Below are 18,357 nucleotides of genomic sequence, written 5' to 3'. Positions count from 1 at the left end.
AAATTCAAGTCCATTAAAACAAGTTCAACAAAACCAAATTCAAATGAGATAAAATAACGACTACACAAATCTCTCCAGATCCCGAACCCCAGTGATGCATCATCTTCAAACCTACAATGGACAATGCTTATTGATCCCTAGAGACTGCTCACCAAAAATTGGGTCATCACAGGATCAATAAGGCATAGCCATGATCAACATGCACAAGCAAAAGCACGCAATCAGCAAAGCTGAGTACTACATACTAAATCAATAATAGTCCTAACATGATTCTATTAAACGAACAATCTTAACATGATTCTAGTAACGTACATAAGGGCAACCAAAACATAATAATTTGAAACCACACTTAACTAGACTAGACTAGACTGGACTAGACTTTTGTAACATTAATATTATTTTAATTGAAATAGGCAATGGACCGAGTTTTCTAGCTAGAAGCTTCACTAAGGAAGACGAGGTACGGGCGCGACTCCGTAACCTCAGTGACCTGCGATATCGAGGAACGTTTGAATAAAAATAGGACACGGTGATCAATCCGGTCCGAGATAAAGGCCAAGGGCTACCACCATGAACCCCAACTCCTGTTTGTCCGTCACTTTAGACGTGCACAGTCTAAAGCTATTGCTACTCAGTTTCACTTTACATGATTTACAAATTGAAACCCTGTTATGACTCAACAATCACATAAGGCATACAATCCACATTTATTCACAACTGTTTTTATCTTGGAATTAAGTAAGTGATCACAAATGTATCAAACAAGACTCATTCCAATTAAACCCAACCTTTCCTTTAATACTGATCAACCCCTCTATATGGGTATAAGGTTTCAACTTACTAAACAAGATCCTCGGCCCTCATAAAGTAGTGAAAAGCTAAAAGGGAACAAAGAACAATCGATCTGAATCAATATATATATAATAATCTAATGTTCCCAACCAACATGTTCGCATCAATCATCTACTAACATGTTATAATTCTCATAACGAAATACATATGCTTAACATGTCCATCCAACAATATTAAACATGAAATTCCAACACAATCAAGTTCATCAACAAATTTCAACTTGGTTTCAACAGATAACACACATTCCAAGCACACAGGTATGTACGTGTAGACACCTACTTTTGTCCCCATTCCCGAAAGGGAAAGGTTCGATGATGAAAGCATAAATCTCCACTTGACAACGCATCTCCTATAAAATAAACGAATCTCAATTCCCCTTTTCATTTCACCCGAAACCTGCTATTTATAGAAACCTGCTAAAATAGTAACTGCCGTAAAAGGTAGCTTCTAAAAGTGGCAAATCATAAAGGATAGAAACCTGTCAGAATTAGGTGTTGCATTCCAACATAAATCCTAAATGAGATAGAAAACTGCGAGAATCCTATTCCTAATATGATTCGGAAATAAGAGTTACGTATTAATTAAAATCCTAACGAGCCTAGAGTTCGTAACGGGCCCAGACGCATTCCGTCATAAAATTGATACGCGCTAAAAGACTCGATTAAATCTCAAACTCTACGGATTTCAGGAATCCGAATCTGACTAAAGAAAACAGCCCAGACCCTATTTTCAACGCTTGGCTCTGGGCGCCGAAATCTTCGGCGCCCAGGCCTGGGTGCTGAAACTACCTGGGTACGTGTTTTTTCCTAATTCTTTGCAGATTAGAACTCTGCAATTCTATCTTTCCACGAACTCTTCCCTATAAATAGACCCCTAAATTCGATGTGAAAGAGACACAACACATAATTATATTCTGAGTATTGACTCCAACCCTTAGCCTAAGCCTCTCGCTGCGAAATTGTTCACGCGTTCTGTCGCAATAGATCCATAAATCGAACAGAACGTATCCTGTCCCATAATTGAGATTCGTTAAATAAAAAGGAGAAATAGCAAAGTCAAAGTGGTTAGTTTTCTGAGAACCGTGACACACCTCTCAAGGGTGCGTCGTAATGTGTCCCTTTTCGATGATTTAACCGCTTTCCTCGCCCTTTTTATGAACTGTTAAACTAACCTAATCTGATTGTTCTATCACGCCTAACAAATATAATATTTTTGGGAAATCTGATTATCATTCTAGGCCCCTTAATACTATTTAAATCAGATAATCACGATCGAATTAGTATTATATGTTGCATATTGCTAAAATCAACTCAGGTTAGTTTAATAGTTAACGCATGTCCCTTCAATTATTTATGCTGAGCTAGTAAGGATATCCTGCCTCTGGAGTTATCGACGAGCGAAGTACTCCTCTCGGTAGTTACAGTCCCCCGAACCCTCAATCTCTACCTTGCGGGTGTATAATGAGAGATCCCCACACCAGGGATCACAAGGGAACCTACGGCCGTCGTGGTCAAACATAATTGCACTTCCTTTATGTCACGATAACCGGGTTTTGTCAGTTTTTCTCATTGTCGTTAAAAACTGAATGGCGACTCCTATATTACTAGTCAATTGGGTGTATACTCACAGGAAATCCAATTACACTTGATTGAATAAAAAGAATCGTCACACCCACGAGGGACGAGGTCACGCATTAGCCTCGTGCTTTTTCGACCCCCTCACAGTACGTACCTTGTGTAAACAAACTGATAGACCACTTTAACACTTTCAAAAGTCGCCTACAGAGAATTCTCCGCCTAAGACAACCAATAAAGATTCCCAATCAACTTCTAATAATTCACAGCCATAAACAAGCATTCTAAATACATCCTAAACATATTTAGAACTTCCCTCAACATCCAAACTTAACTACTAAATCTCCTAGCATAGTGATTACTTCACTAACGATCACGAATTATCACAAATTCCAATATAACACGCAATTTACAATTTTCAGCAATATGAAATAGTTTCAAACTACTCCAAAATATGTCCAACATGCTTAAAATCATAAAAATAATAACTTTCATAATTTATAATCATCCTACTATGATTTTAAAACTATTAAAACCTTAAAAATTCATGCTTTAATAATTAAAATTCTTATTTCAATTCAATTATATAATCTGAAAATTAATAATTTAATTATGCAAAACATAAAATCTGAATTTCATAATTGACTCATAAAATCTATAATTTAATTCAAGAAAAACATGAATTATATTAATAAAATATAAATTAAAACATTAACAGTTTGAAGGGTTTGAGAAATAACCAAAAGTGAGGGAGATAAGGCTGGCTGGCCGGAGGTGGTGCTGCGGCAAGGCGGCACGGTGGCAATGTGAGATCAGGTTGGCGACGTCGGTGGCCGGCTGGTGGCGCGGGTGACTTACGCAAGAACAAGCAGGGAAAGGGAGGATTTCCACGCGAAGGATGAGAGAGAAGAGGGTGTCGGCTGAGCAGGGCAGCGACGATGATGTAGGTGACGGTTGTGGTTGGCCTGGTGGTCGCGGCTGTGCACGCGGTGGCTGCCGTTGGTTCAAGAAAACATAAACGAGATGAGGAGGATATAAAACGAACGCAAGAAAATAAAAACGAAAGAGAAGATAACGACGAGAGGAGAGAGGAGGTGTACCGGCGGTGATGGGAGAGTGGTGCAGCGACGTTAGTCCGGCGGTGGTTGGCGGCGACGGGTGCAAAGAGAGGAGCAAGTTTTGAGGGTTTGGGTTTACGTGAGTTTGAAGGAGATGGTTGGTTTGTTTCTTTCCTTTTTTTTTTTTTTTACGTAATATTGAAAGAGAAGGAAGGAGTAAAGTGTTTTGGGTCTTATTATTTGGGCTTTGTCAATTGGGCTAGAATTAGGATTTAGTTTTAGGATTTCAATCCAAAATCGATTAGGATCGTTTTCTAAATTCAATCGGTTTCGTAATTCGATTTCTTTTCAACATAAAATTCTAAAATTATTTTAATTTCATAAATCGTTGAAATATTTAGAACGTATAAAAATAAATATTCGTTAATTACCTTTTTATTTCTAAAATTCGTAAAATCTATTTAAGTATAATTAACTATACGTTAAAATATATTAATAAGATTTATAAAATTACGGGGGATTACATTGAGGGCTTGTATTTGAGTCGAAATACATGATTTAATAGAGGTGAGAAATTTGAAGGTTAAAAGAATATATAAAATTAAATTATAGATGACTTAATAATAGTGTTAAACAAAGAGATGAAGTGGAAAAGATTGAATAATGTTATATGAATTAAAATTGAATGGAGAAGATTCCTTCAAAAAAAAAAAATTGAATGGAGAAGATGAAGTGAAAGAGGTGCTAGATTTGTAAAATATAAACATGAGAAACAATTGAAAAAATAAATGATGGATGAAAAAAAGGGATGCCACATGTCAAAGGATGAATGAAAAAAGGGGATACCACATATCATCTAAACATCTATGGTTTTACTTTTTAAATACTAAGTATAGATTGCTTGATAATGTGTTATAGGCAAGTGATAAATCCAAGGAAGATTTTAATTCTTCCAAGGAAAATCACATTTTTCTAAAGTTGATTTCCTTGGAAGAAGTAAATTTCTTTCTTGGATTTATCGTTTCCCTGTGTTATATCACTACAAGAATTTGTATCTTTAACGACAACCCTATTACGACGGGTCAAAAATCCCGTCGCAAAAGCCTTTTGCGACGGGGCTAACAACCAAACAATGACGGGAATAACCGTCGCAAATGTCTTTTACGACGGGTTTACGACGAATTTACGACGGGATTTCTATTAACGACGACCCCCTTTTATGACGGGTTCGCGACAGGAAATCCCGTCGTTAATCAACGATTATTGGCCTTTCGCGACGGGATTTTCCGTCGTTAATAGTACAATTTCTTGTAGTGTATGATGATATATTGCATTGTTGGTTGATAGTTTTATATTTTGATAGTTTTAGAAGAATGCCTGGTTACCAGAAGCTTCTTAAATGATGATATATTGATTTATGGATCTTAGACTTGGGTGAGATGGGTTCTGGTGGTCATGAGAAGCCTCTTCAACCTAATCCTAAAAAGTATTCCAGGAAACAATTTTATCATGGTAATCCTGATTCAGTTCCTGCAATACCAATAGGGGACCAGAAGCAGTTGGACATGCCAACAGAGCTTTGGGTGAACTTTGGTGGGATGGGTGTTGTACCTTCAGAGGAGAATTTGAACAAAATGTTAAGGTGTTTTGGGCCTCTAAAGTAATCGGAGACAGAAATAATATGCAAAGTAGTCGTGCTAGCTAGAGTGGTGTTTAAGAAGAGTACAAATGTTGAAGTTGCTTATAGTACTGCTGTGTGATATAACATTTTTGGGTCAACAACAGTCAATTACAGCTTAACTATACACCTTATCTTTCCTTCAGGAGTTCACCCCTTGCATTGACTAACAAAAAAGTGAACGCGAAACTTGATGTCCTGTGAGCTCCATCCAGTGGCGGTGCTAGAAAATCTGTATTAAGGGTTCGAAAAATTTAAAAACATGTCATATTTTGGTGCAAAACGTATATTAGCAAATTTTACTGATTTTTTGTGTACAAATAACAGGTTTTATACGTACTGTAGTACTCCGTACATAAGATAAATAATTTTTTTTAAAAAAAATCAAAGAAAATGAATAAAACAAAACCATTTATAATTTTCAAAGTTTGAAAGAAGTATAGTAATAGGAATTTATAAAAATATGTATTTGTAAAAGTTTAAAACTATTGCTAAAGGGGTGAGAAACAAAGTAAACAAGAAAGGAAGAAAAATAAATCAAATAAATCAAAAAGTCCATCTCGCTGGAATTGAACCCGCATCCATTCTCTGTGAGTTTGCTGCTCTAACCAGTGATTCAGAATTAATTCTTTGAGTAATACTAGCGCTAAAATATAGATAACATATTTCCTAGTTTCAGAAACTAGTTAATATTTTTTTTCCAGTATGGGTTCAGTTGAACCCACTGAACCCATACTGGAGCCGCCACTGGCTCCATCCCATCAGGAAGAGTTTTAGGTATGGGCTCCACTCCATTGTCTTCTCCACTAAGTAAAACTGTAAAATAATATAGAACTGTTATGAGAAAAATTGTTTGGGTTTCTAATGACAATCTGTGGCTTTAGTTTAACAACGGGTGTTCATACCATATTTCAATTTTATTTCAGTGTTGATTATTGGTGCTTTGCAGACTGGTGGAAATTTGTAACTGATGTACAACAGAATGACTGACAAAGAAGGTAACCAGACATTGTTGCTTTCGTTGACTTTGTTTCCTTCTTTGTTTACATGACACAATTATTTAGAACTATCAATACTTAGTTTAGATATAAATTGTAATTAGTTATCCCTTATTGTTTCTAGACTTTGATTCTTGACTTATCTAAACAACATGTTCCCTTCTTTTTTAAATCTGCCTCACTGGAGGCCTTCAGGTCTTACCACTCCGAAGACGCACCAAGATAGTGAGCTTTTTACTAATGCGGTTATTCAAGATGGATCAGAGGCTGAGCTTGATGGTATGGAAGGAAGTTCAACTTCCTAATATGGAGTGTGATAGTGTCACACAACTTGATGGGGCCTAAATAATACTTCGTACAAAGTTGTACTAGTAGTATTTAGATAAGTAATTTGGGCTAAATTCCTTACATTTGACGGCCATGCACTTTTGCCTTTTGGGTGTAAGTGCTAACGATGCTAAGCAACCAATGATTGTAAATGGATGAGTATTAATGTATTACATTGTTACACTATATAATAGAGATTTTTTTAATATAAATGATGTTTAATGTTTCTTTAAATGGTCGGGCTTTGTGAAGTTTTTGCCTATTATGTGTGGTAATTTTTAGTTTGTATACACTCACAGCATCACGACTAGTAACTTATACGTAGTAAGTTATAAGTGCCTATAAGTCATGGCCGAGACTCTAGGGTTTACAAACCAAAAATCTAGGCGTATGTAATTAAAATTGATACTACGTAACTGCCAATATGCGGTTACACTTAATTTCCTTCATTAAATTCTACCAAATATTTTAAATTCCTAAAATTGGCGCTTTTAAACTTAATCTAGGGAGGTTAATCGCCAGTAACCAAAAGGTCAATTTCTTGCAGTATAATTACGATTCGCATTCCATATTTCAACCAAATATGTTAGTTATATAACCCAATTATTTCTACTTCGGAAATTAGGAGTAGTAAATTCAAGCGACGGCTTCGAATTGTGTGAGCAAAAACCCTAGGCGTCGAAACTTGGTGGTTGTAGATATTCGGCGCAGTACAATGGCACCCATCAGTAATGGTAATCCATTTCCTCTCTAATTTGTGTTTTTTTACTCATTTTCATACCCTTCTAGTAGTAGTATTGTTGGTTGTTCTTGTTAAAAACATTCGATATTAGGCTCCGTTTGGTAGGGCGTAAAATTTTTCATGGAAAACGGTTTTCCCATTTTCAATCATTTTACGTTGGATTGGGCAATGAATGGAAAATAATTTTCCATAACTCCCGCAAAGGTGGAAAACCTTTTTCCATTTTAAAGGAGTGAAACCACTTTTCCTCCTTACCTCCCTCTCCTTTCTTGCCCCCAATCTTCAACATTTCTCCCATTTTCTTTTACTGTTTCTCTTGGAAAATGTTTTACATGTAAAATCATTTTACACTGAAAACGTTTAACCCCGAACCAAACGGAGCCTTAGTGGTATTTGCCAATTTATTTTATGGGCTCGTTCACGAATTTAGAACTTGAATGTTGCTGTCAATTGTTTCTTATTAATAATGCGAAAATATTTACACAACAATAATAATGAAATGGTAGTAATGTCTACGGAGTATATAATTGTAGAACTCTTGCTTTGATTTGTTTTTGCAATGCCCCTCCATTGCAAAAACAAATCTTTTATTTTCTATATTTTATTATTGAGATTTTAAAAATTAAAATGGTGATCTTTTATTTAAAAAACATTTACGGTTCTATTTTTTTATTATTGAGATTTAAAAAAATAGTCTTGTTAAATTTTATCTTAATTTGGAGAGATAACAGAGTTCATGGACTCTATACACTATAAAACAGACCTAAATGGTGATACATCTGGAATGACTAAAAGTCCACAATGGTTGCACAATCTTGGCAGAGTGATCTTTGGATCACAACGTCTCCAATCGAATATGGTAGGTAACTTTCATAACTTCCTCGATATTGTTAACAGAAAAACTTTTGGTAGATGGGAATCGTAAGTAAAAGTATAGAAAGGAAAAGAAAAATATGATTTATCATGTTTGGTTCCAAAAATCTTTAATTTTCCTGTTAAAACTTGTTTAATAATTTTCCTGTAAGAACTTGTTTAATAATTTTCTAATAATTTTCCATCCAGCATATGATATGATAGGGATTTATCTTAAAAACTTTTTTTTATAACTTTTTTACTGCGTAAACAAAAAGTCTATAATTGTAAGTAGTATTGTTAATTATAATTTTAATATGATTGTATCTTAAATTTCTGGTTTGTATGTGACTGAGACTGTTATTTTTGTTGCTAATAGTACAGTATGGAAATGGAATATATAAGTGTGTTGTTGATTTTTCCAACGATGTTGAAAAAGAGGAATCACATCGGGATGAAATTTGTGTTTTCTGTTTTTGTTTTTTTGAACTCGTAGGGTACGTAGTCCAAAGCCCGAACCCGTATCCTTTCCCAAGCTAACATTCTAACAAGTACTCTCCTTCCTCCGCATGCAGTAGCGTACCATGGTAGAACCAAATTTTGTGATTCTGATCTAAAACCTCGCCGTTCCACAATACTAATAGACGGAATACTCGAATCGGAGAACAAAACTCGTGGAACATTCCGTTCCACGAAAACGATTCGTAACGGCACACTCCATGCCACTAGGAGTATAGTTAAACGATTACATTCTTATAATCGTTTTAACATTTCTGATAATGATCAGAAAGGTGTAGACCTTATAGTAAGGTCTAACCCTAAAATCCCAATGAGTAGGAATGCATATCTTGGTCATCATGCCAAGATGATGTCTCCTACGTCAATTGGTCTTGGTGTGCACGAATTGACAAAATCATTCGTCAAATCGATGGAGGCCAAGATGATGTCTCGTACATCTGCTGGTGTTGATTTAAATGATTATGCTCATCCTCAAGTGAAGCACAAATTGTACCTCGTTAGGTGCTTGGACGAATTGTACAAGAAGTTTAGTAGGCAAGAAGGAAACATGCCTAACTTGAGGATTGACTTGAAGGCATGGAGAATTATAAAGAAAAGAGAAACGATGATGAAGAAGCTGCTTAAAACACCCAAGAACATTGGACCAGTACCCGGCGTTAATATTGGGGATACGTTTGATTTAAGGCTTAAGCTTGTGATAATGGGCATCCACTCTCCTTTAATTGATGGTATCGATTATACAAGAGTGAGAGGTCAATTAATAGCAATATCTATCGTTGCTACGGATAGTTACTATAATGATTTGTCCAAGGCGAATGAGATTTTATACACCGGTGTAGGAGGAACATTTGAACCCAATGGTAAATATGCTAAAGATCAAGAGCTTAAAAGGGGTAATTTAGCATTGAAGAATAGCATGGAATTTCAAAATGTTGTGAGAGTTGTTCGTGGAATGAAGAACAAGGGAGTCAAAAACACAGAATTTATTTATGATGGCTTGTACAAAGTTGTTGCATGCTACAAGATAATGGGACCATATGGTAAGATGCACTTCCACTTTAAGTTAATGAGGTGTCCCGCTCAGGAACCCATTATTTGGAATTCGTATTACTGTTAATTTGGTGATTAGTTGCATGGAAACGTCTTAGCATGATTAGTGGGCTAGCTTGGATGATCACTATCTACCATTGCTATGGAGAAGCTAACCAAGTTACAAATTGTTTTTTTTTTTTTGGTGCAAATGAGCCACAAAGGTGGGGATGAGAATCGATCCCAGGATCACCTGGAACCGGGATGGAAGCTCTAACCAACTGAGCTATCCATCACTCTCACCAAGTTACAAATTGTGGTGTTAGCTATGATTGGTTCTTGCAAAGTTTGCCTAGGTTACGATCGAATTTATTAGATAGTTTGTAGTTTATTTCCCTTTGTGTGTGTTTTACGCTAGATTTCTATGTTAATTCATAGATAGGTGTTAGTGGATTAAAATATTTACTCCCCCTGTTTTCTTTTAATAATTTTATTTCAAGTTTAGAATTGGTTTTGAAACAATATTTACATGTAAATATATCCTTACACCTATAAAAGTTTAACCACTTTCTCTCTTCCATAAATATTGCACCATTTAATTTTTTACTCTATTCTCACTACGACTTTGGCCCTTTTTTGTGATTTATGCGTAAGAAAATTGTAGTCATGTGAGTTCATGTTAGATTCGTATTGAGATATATATTTTCCAGATGTCAATTTTTTATAATTTTATAGTTGTGAAAAATTTATGTAGAATCCAAATTCTGGGTTGCCTGTTAAACCATATTGTTCCTCCATTCCAAAAGGATCTTTACACTTACTGTTTGCACAAACTCCGGTGCATTGTTTGACCGTTAATGTATCCAATTTTGTATGACAAAAAGTTATAAAAAGTTGATATTTATAAATTACATTTTGTGACGAATTTAACAAAATCTCTCATGATAATTTTTTATAGACATAATAGTGAGAATTTATGGTCAAAGTTTTGATTGTTGGACACATTTTTCAAAGCGTAAAGAATTTAATGAAATGGATTTAGTATAAGATAATTATTCGATTGCAGTTATACCAAAGTTATTCATTAAATTTATATATATTTTCATACTCTTTACGTACCATAATGTTTTTCACAATTCATTTTTTATATAAATCTTAGTACTGAAGTAAAGTTGTTAAACATATAAAATAGTGGGTATCACTTTCTTTTCTTGATCGCAATATACTTACTTAACCACATGCACTCAACAGTATAAGAACGTTCTAGATTAAAATTTTCAATTGGTGGAGGTAGCACCCATAAAAAAGATTTGTTTCCAAGAATGAGAAAACTTTTTTCATGATCCGATTGCGTTCTTTAGGTTGCACGATTGCAAAAAATATATTTAAATGTAAAAACATGAGCTAATTAATTCAGAAATTTATGTAGTCAATTACATATCAATAGACGACTTTAAAGAAAATGTCGACGAACGAAATCAAGCTCTCTTTATCTTTGCCAATTTTTTGATTTATACTATAAGTGAAAACACTTTTAAGAAAAATGCTTAAGGTTATATTGTACATGAATTTAGCGAACTTGTTCATAACATGTAGATAAGGTTGTAGTTTTTCATTAACCGGGCTAACATAAACCCTAGTGTTGCATCTTGTGTTAAGATGTGTACCTGGTTGTAGATATCAATTAGAAATATTATCACATATGAATATTATACTTTGAAATACATATTAAAAAGACTGCACGTGTAATGATACTTTAATTTGAACGATGTACCATAAAAGCTCTTGACATGCAGGCTACATGCTACAATTATTGGACAAATGTCAATTTGATTAAAATTTTCATCACCAAGTACGTGCACAAATTCATTGCAAAGTGTTGATTTAATAACATTCCATCTGCAAATAGAAAGTAAAACAATATTAAGACAAATGTTCATGAAATAAAGGTAAATTCGATAAGTAAATAACATTTTAATGATTTAAAGGATTTATATTGTATCCATTATTGACACGCTTCTTTTGACTGAATTTACTCCAATATGCTCAATTGGTGAAACATATAGAACCAATCCCATTGCATCTAAAACATTGTCAATGTTTCAATTAATAAACCGCATATGTAAGATAACTAAATATTGAAAAAAGGTGAACAAAAGTACCAAACACTATTGGTACAGTCGATGTGGTAACTCAATCGGTTCAAATCAACCAAATTATAGTGGAATGAAGGTATGAAAATGTCATCCTTCACTTCACATATCACATTTGTTTCTTCTTTAATGATCATTTGTTTTCAATTTGGGACAATTTTATTTTTCTGTTCTGCAAAAATCCCTCTTGAAACCTTCCTATGAGTTTTTCAATCGCAGGCCCGAAAACATTGCATTGTATATATGCCCTCACCCTACAAAAGAAACCATAAGAAAAAGTTATGATATAGGTCAGACCATATGAAAAATTGAATGAGGAGTATGGTCATTTACCTTAACATTGACAAAACAAACATTTTCCATGTTAGCAAATGTCATAATTGCGAATCAGTCGGACTCTTACATCATATCGTTGTACCCCGTTAGGAAATAAATGCATAAATGGTGGATAAAATAGCGAAATTTATTACCAAAAGGTAGAAACAATAAAAAACCAATCAAAGAAACACAGAAACACGAAAATAAAAGAAAAAAAAGGGTGCACAGCCCGCAACCCGAACAAAATACACACAACAGACTACAAACAACACGCAGCTAGCGCACAACAGACCTGCAACAACAAGACAACCTAATGCATCAGCCATCTAGCAATTGAAGAACCCACAAACCTATGACAAACAACCCACAATTTTAGACACATTAAGGCCTCTAGCATAATCAATAAACTTGGCCTCATGCACTATACTATCAGGACTTTGCTTCAAGGATCTGAATTTTCTTTGGTTGCGCTCCTTCTATAACAAATAAACCGCAATAGAAATCATCAATCTATAAAACTGATGCTTCCCCAAATTAGTATTGACCTGAGTTTCCAGAAAATGCATCTCATCGGCCCATTTACAAGGTCTCCTTATGACACGTACCCAACCAATGAAGCAATTGGCTCCAAACAGAAGCCGAGAACATACACTCAAAAAATAGATTATCAACACTCTCTGTATCCATTTCACATAGGCAGCACACAAGATCACAAACGACCCCTATTTACAGAAGACGATCACAAGTTACCAACCTATTGAGGGCAGACAACCAAATGATAAAAGTGCACTTCCGAGGAGTAGGATTATTACACAAGAGTTTCTTCCAGCTTACCTTCTGTATGTCACCCCGAAGTTTATGATAAACTTTACTGATAGAGCAATGTGTAGCAGAAAACACATCTACTCCACCAGAAAAGCTTTGAAGGTACTGTAATACCCCGAATTTTTAAAACTCGATTAATTATGCTTAATTATTTTTATTTAATTTAAAAATATTTTAAAACCTAATTTCGAACTTTATTTTAACTACAAATTTTTATTTCGCTTGAATTTTTAATATTGTTACACGAATTACTATTTTTTAGATTTTATAATTTCATAATTACGAGCTTAACAACTTTTTTTTTTTAAATCTTAATATTTTCGGATTTTTAATGATTTCATAACGTTCTTATTTTATTCGAAAAATTTAATTTATTTTTCGTTAACGATACTTCTTTTTTTTTAGAATTATTTCAAAACTTGTTTTTAATTAAACATTTTCCTAAAATAGAAACCAATTTTCAGAAATCTTGCCTAACTATGTGAAATGACCAAAATGCCCCTAAGGAACAAATAAGCATCTTTTTTTTCCTTCCTTGCCATTCACGTACAAACAATAGCATACAAACAAGAACAAGAATGAAGGAATTCCTTCATTCCTCTCCACCCACAATTCAGACTACATTCATGCCTTGATTCCCAATGATTTCACTCAACTCAACACTATAAATAAGCCACAAGTTGTCACCATTTTTCCAACCAAAATCAGTTATCAAAACTGGAAACCATCACCACTATCGAACCACCAACAACCACCACCACTGCCGTCCCCTTCTCCCCTTCGCTGCACCACCGTGCTGCGCCCCCATTCCTAGCCACCATCACCACCATCTCCGGCGCAACCTCGACCCAACACCCACCCCCTAATTCCTCTTACCTTTCGGCAGCCACCCACTCCCCTGTTCCCTCCACCTTTCTTCCCTTGCGGCACCATCAGCGTCGCACCACCGCTCCCAACCACCTTCGCCACCGTGTGTACCCACCTCCTGCCCCAATCCCCGGCGAGACGCCGCCCAGAACCGCCCCAAGAACACCCCCAAACTCCCCTGTTTCCTTCTCCCTCGCTCGCACTACTCCTCCTTCCCTCGCCTGTAACACCACCGCACAACCACCACCATCAGTACCGCACCCCGGCGCTGCACCGAGCCACCCTGCCACCTCCTCCCTTGGCCTCTCTCCTTCCCTTCGTGCTCCCTCGTACCCTCCTCTGCTTCGTGTTTCCATTCCCAGGAAACCGAAAATCAGATTTCAAAGTGAAATCTTGATTTTTGTTTCCTCAAACCCAATTTTAAAGTTGGGCCATTTTAGTTGGGCTTTTGGGTGAGTTAAAATTTGGATAGTTGATTTCAGATTTTCTATTTAGTCATATTAATGTTTTAATATTTTCTTTTTTATGATATAATTATTCACTAATAAATCATTATTACTTTTCAGGTTTGATTATCGATTTTACTAAAGTAAATTACTAGCTTTATTTAACAAAAAATGGAATTTAAATGATATTTTGTGTAAATCGACTTATGGAATATAAATATATATATTTTTATTGATATTTCGATTAATAATTAAATTAGGAAAACATATGTTTTATTGAAATTCGTTAATTATAAATGAATTTATATAAAACATATTATTTATAAGATGTTGATTTTAAATTATTTATCGTTTTAATAAATAATTCAATAATTTAATATTTTGAAAGAATTCGGACTCGGAGCTCAGAAAGAACGAACCAAGGGCAACGCTTAACAATCGTGGAATTGAGGTAACGGTTATTGCTAGTACCCGCAATCCCTTCGAAATATATTTATGAATGATGTTATGAATGATTGATGTTTTATAATGATGTTTTATGATTTGCGGGATTACAAGTATGATTTGATTGAATTGATTTACGATATTGCAGCTTTATGCAAAGTATTGATTTAACGAATTATTATTCCTGAAAGAAATGATTTTATGAAATAATGAGATTTAATGGTTTTATTGAACCACCTTGAATGAATGAGATTTTTCCTGATTAATGTTCAATTAAAAGAAATGTAAACATGATAAATGAAAGTGTAAGAACTGGTCAAGTTCCCCTGTTATGGAGCCCAGGCTCCCCCTGATAAGAAGCACTGGCTTCCCCTGATATGGAACCAAGGTTCCCCCTGATAAGAAGCACTGGCTGCCCCTGTTATGGAGCACTGGCTCCCCCTGTTATGAAGCACCGGCTTCCCCTGTTCGTAGGAGTCGTCCTACCATGTTTTCCTGTAAAGTCCTGACGACCAGAATAATACTATTAAAAAGGAAAAAGGTTAAAGAATGATGTTCCTGAAACGATATTAATGAAATGATGTTACTGAAATGATGTTTCCAAAATGATGCTTCTGAAATGATGATTTATTAAATGTTTTACTATATTCTATTCTCCCTGTTTATTAAATAAAATGAATTGAAACGATGTTACGATGCTAGGGTAACTCGTTACTTAGTCTTCGGCTCACCGTTTTGTTTTCTGTTTTAGGTACTGCTGGGGACCACGGAAACGAGTAGTGGCGAGGATTTCAATATTACAATGTTCACCTAAGTTAATGTTAAGATGTAACAAGTTTAAGTAAAGATTCTTGATTAAGTTACGTACTTTTATTAAGGAATTAAAAAGGATTATTATGTTAATTTTGGAGTTTAATAGCTTATGATTGATGGTTGCCTTGTAATTCCCAGGAGGGAGTTACGGCAGGTAATGTCCCGTCCGAATTAGGTTATTTCCGCTGCTAAGTATGCCTTAATAAGTGATTTCGAGGTCGGGGTGTTACATGTACTCTCTTGCATTTAGGAATTTTCTCACCACCTATGAAGCTTGAGAAGGTATTGGAATAGTGGTGAGATCCCTACCCTTTAAATAGTAGTCATGAATCCAACGTACCCATGTTTTGTCTTTCTTTTGAGCCACACACCACAGAAGTTTACAAACTGCGGCTTTGTTCCACATTTTAACACAAGTGATGTTGAACCCTCCTGCAGACTTAGGAAGACAAACAAACTCACATGCCACCAATTCCTTCTTAGACACACCTGCAGCTAGGTCCGGCCCGGAACCGGTCTATATCCGGCCCGGTCCGGACCGGAACCGAAATAGACCGGATCCGGAATCCTTGTTTTTTCGTGTCCGGAGACCGGTCCGGAATTATTCCGGACACGACCGGTCTTGTCCTGAAAAATCCGGACCGGACCGGTTCGAGACCTGTTAGATCCGGTTTTGTAGTTTGTATAAATTTCTTTTAAAAAAAATGTTGTACATTTCTAGAATAGTCGTGAGCGGTTCTAGAATCTGTTGTTTTTTCCCTTGTATGTCCTGTATCATACGCCCACTCAATTGGATTTCACATCAGTGAAGAACACATAAATGTTTCCCAGTGAATAAACTAATAAAAACTGATACTTAAATTAAACTATAGTAAGAACACAAAAAATAGGTAAAATTGGGAAAATTGAAAAAATAATACCACCATATAAAAATAAAATCAAGAAGAAAAGGAGTATTAAATCTTCAGCATTACGTCAATTAGCAGAAGCAGCCAGAGGCAAAGACATAGGCGGCATTCGCGACGGTAATTTGACGGCGGCGACACTCTTCAAGGTCGATGAAGCAGAAGCCGATGGTGGAGGTGACGATGCAATTAATGGAAGGAAGGTGGTCAAGGATGTTGGCGGCGGTAATCCGAAGGCCAAGGCTGGTGATGAATATATGATAAAAATATACGGAGTAACCCACAAAAATTTCAAGATCTGGAAGAGAGGCTCTTGATTTTTGGAGAGAGAATGAGGGAGGGAGGAGATAGAATGTGGAAAAAAAAAACATAACCCTATCCCTAATGTTAACGCATGGCAAACAGGAAAAAAAATGGATTTTTTTTATAATTTAAACGGGTACCGGACAATACCGGATTTAGCCGGTTTTTGTCCGGTCTTGTCCTAAATCCGGATTGTCTGATTTTTGAAGTCCGGTGTCCGGTCCTAAATCCACCGGTCCGGACAATTCAGGTCCGGTTCCGGACCGGATTCAGGACCCGGTCAAATTGTGCACACCCCTACCGGCTGCACTACTACAAAAACATCTTTGCGAGTCGCCTCTAAATTGCCTTTAGTGTCGCCTATGGTGCGACTCTGAAGCTAGGGACTCTAAACCTTTTTGGTTTTTTGGAGTCGCCCCTTTGAGGCGACACGAATATTATTATACATGTCGCCTGTTATGTAAGAGGCGACATTAAAGATATATTTTGCAAAAAAATTATTTTATTAATTAATCATTCCGAGTCGCCTATTATACTAAGAGGCGACACGAAAGGTAATTTTTAATTATTTTAAAAGAATTAATTAACCTTTAATGTCGCCTCTAATCTCTATAGGCGACACGGAAAAAAATTCCGGAATTATTTTTATAATTTTTTTAATTATACGAGTCGCCTCTAAAGTTTATAGGCGACACGAAAAAATATTTTCCGGACATTTTTATTAAATGTATTAGTAATCGAGTCGCCTAACATACTAAGAGGCGACACGAAAGATGTTTTGCACAATTATTTTTATTAAGCTAATTACCTTTAGAGTCGCCTCTTAATGTTACAGGCGACACGAAAAGTATTTTTCGAATTATTTTTTTTACTTTTTTACCCATTTGAGTCGCCTATTATACCAAATGGCGACACGGAAAGTATTTTTTCAAAAAAATATATACTCCCTCCGTCCCGGAATACTTGACCTATTTTCCTTATCAGGTCGTCCCTTAATACTTGACCTGTTTCTAAAAATGGAAATATTCTAACAATATTATATTATTTCTCACTCCACCCCTATTAACCCACCTACCCCCTACTTCATACAAAAAATAATTAAAAATTCAACTCCTACTCTCCCCCAACCCCACCTCTTAACCCACCTCCCACTAACTACATTAAAATAATACCCTACTATCAACTACTACCTATTAAATTAAATAAGTCAATTCAAGTCCCTTAAACTCTGTGTCGGTCAAACCGGGTCGAGTATTCCGGGACGGAGGGAGTATTAATTAAACCATAAGGAGTCGCATGTAATTATAGGAGGCGACACCTAAAGTGTGTATTATGTTTTTAGTTTTTTGTTTTAATTTTGTTCTAGCTAATTTAAATTATTTCTACGTACGTAATAAAATAAATAATAAATTCACAAAAATAATAAATAGAGCTGAGATTTGCAGAATTGCGAAAATATTTTGTATTAATTCAAACAAGAAAGTTGGTTCAAACAAGTATAAATAATTGTATTCCAAAAAATAACCTACAATTTGTTATAGTTTATTTCTATCTCTGAAAACTAGAAAATGACTACAAACAACTACTAATAAAATATCTACGCCATTTTTCTCGAATATCATCGATCTCCTCTTGAGTGTACGGGTTTGGAGAA

General features: G+C 35.5%; 1 protein-coding gene across 1 annotated transcript; it reads left to right on the top strand.

The window, feature by feature from the left end:
- Positions 1-6,992: 6,992 nt before the first annotated feature.
- LOC130467102 (histone-lysine N-methyltransferase, H3 lysine-9 specific SUVH5-like) lies at positions 6,993-10,284 on the top strand. The gene is made up of 2 exons (XM_056835562.1): positions 6,993-7,221; positions 8,657-10,284. Exons 1-2 carry the CDS (start codon positions 7,203-7,205, stop codon positions 9,715-9,717), a joined length of 1,080 nt encoding a protein of 359 aa, XP_056691540.1. The 5' UTR covers positions 6,993-7,202; the 3' UTR covers positions 9,718-10,284.
- Positions 10,285-18,357: the final 8,073 nt, after the last annotated feature.

The sequence above is a fragment of the Spinacia oleracea genome, chromosome 2, assembly GCF_020520425.1.
Source record: "Spinacia oleracea cultivar Varoflay chromosome 2, BTI_SOV_V1, whole genome shotgun sequence".
Taxonomy (NCBI): Eukaryota; Viridiplantae; Streptophyta; class Magnoliopsida; order Caryophyllales; family Amaranthaceae; genus Spinacia; species Spinacia oleracea.
The sequence above is the reverse complement of the archived record's forward strand: the minus strand, read 5'-3'. Positions and strand labels throughout refer to the sequence as shown.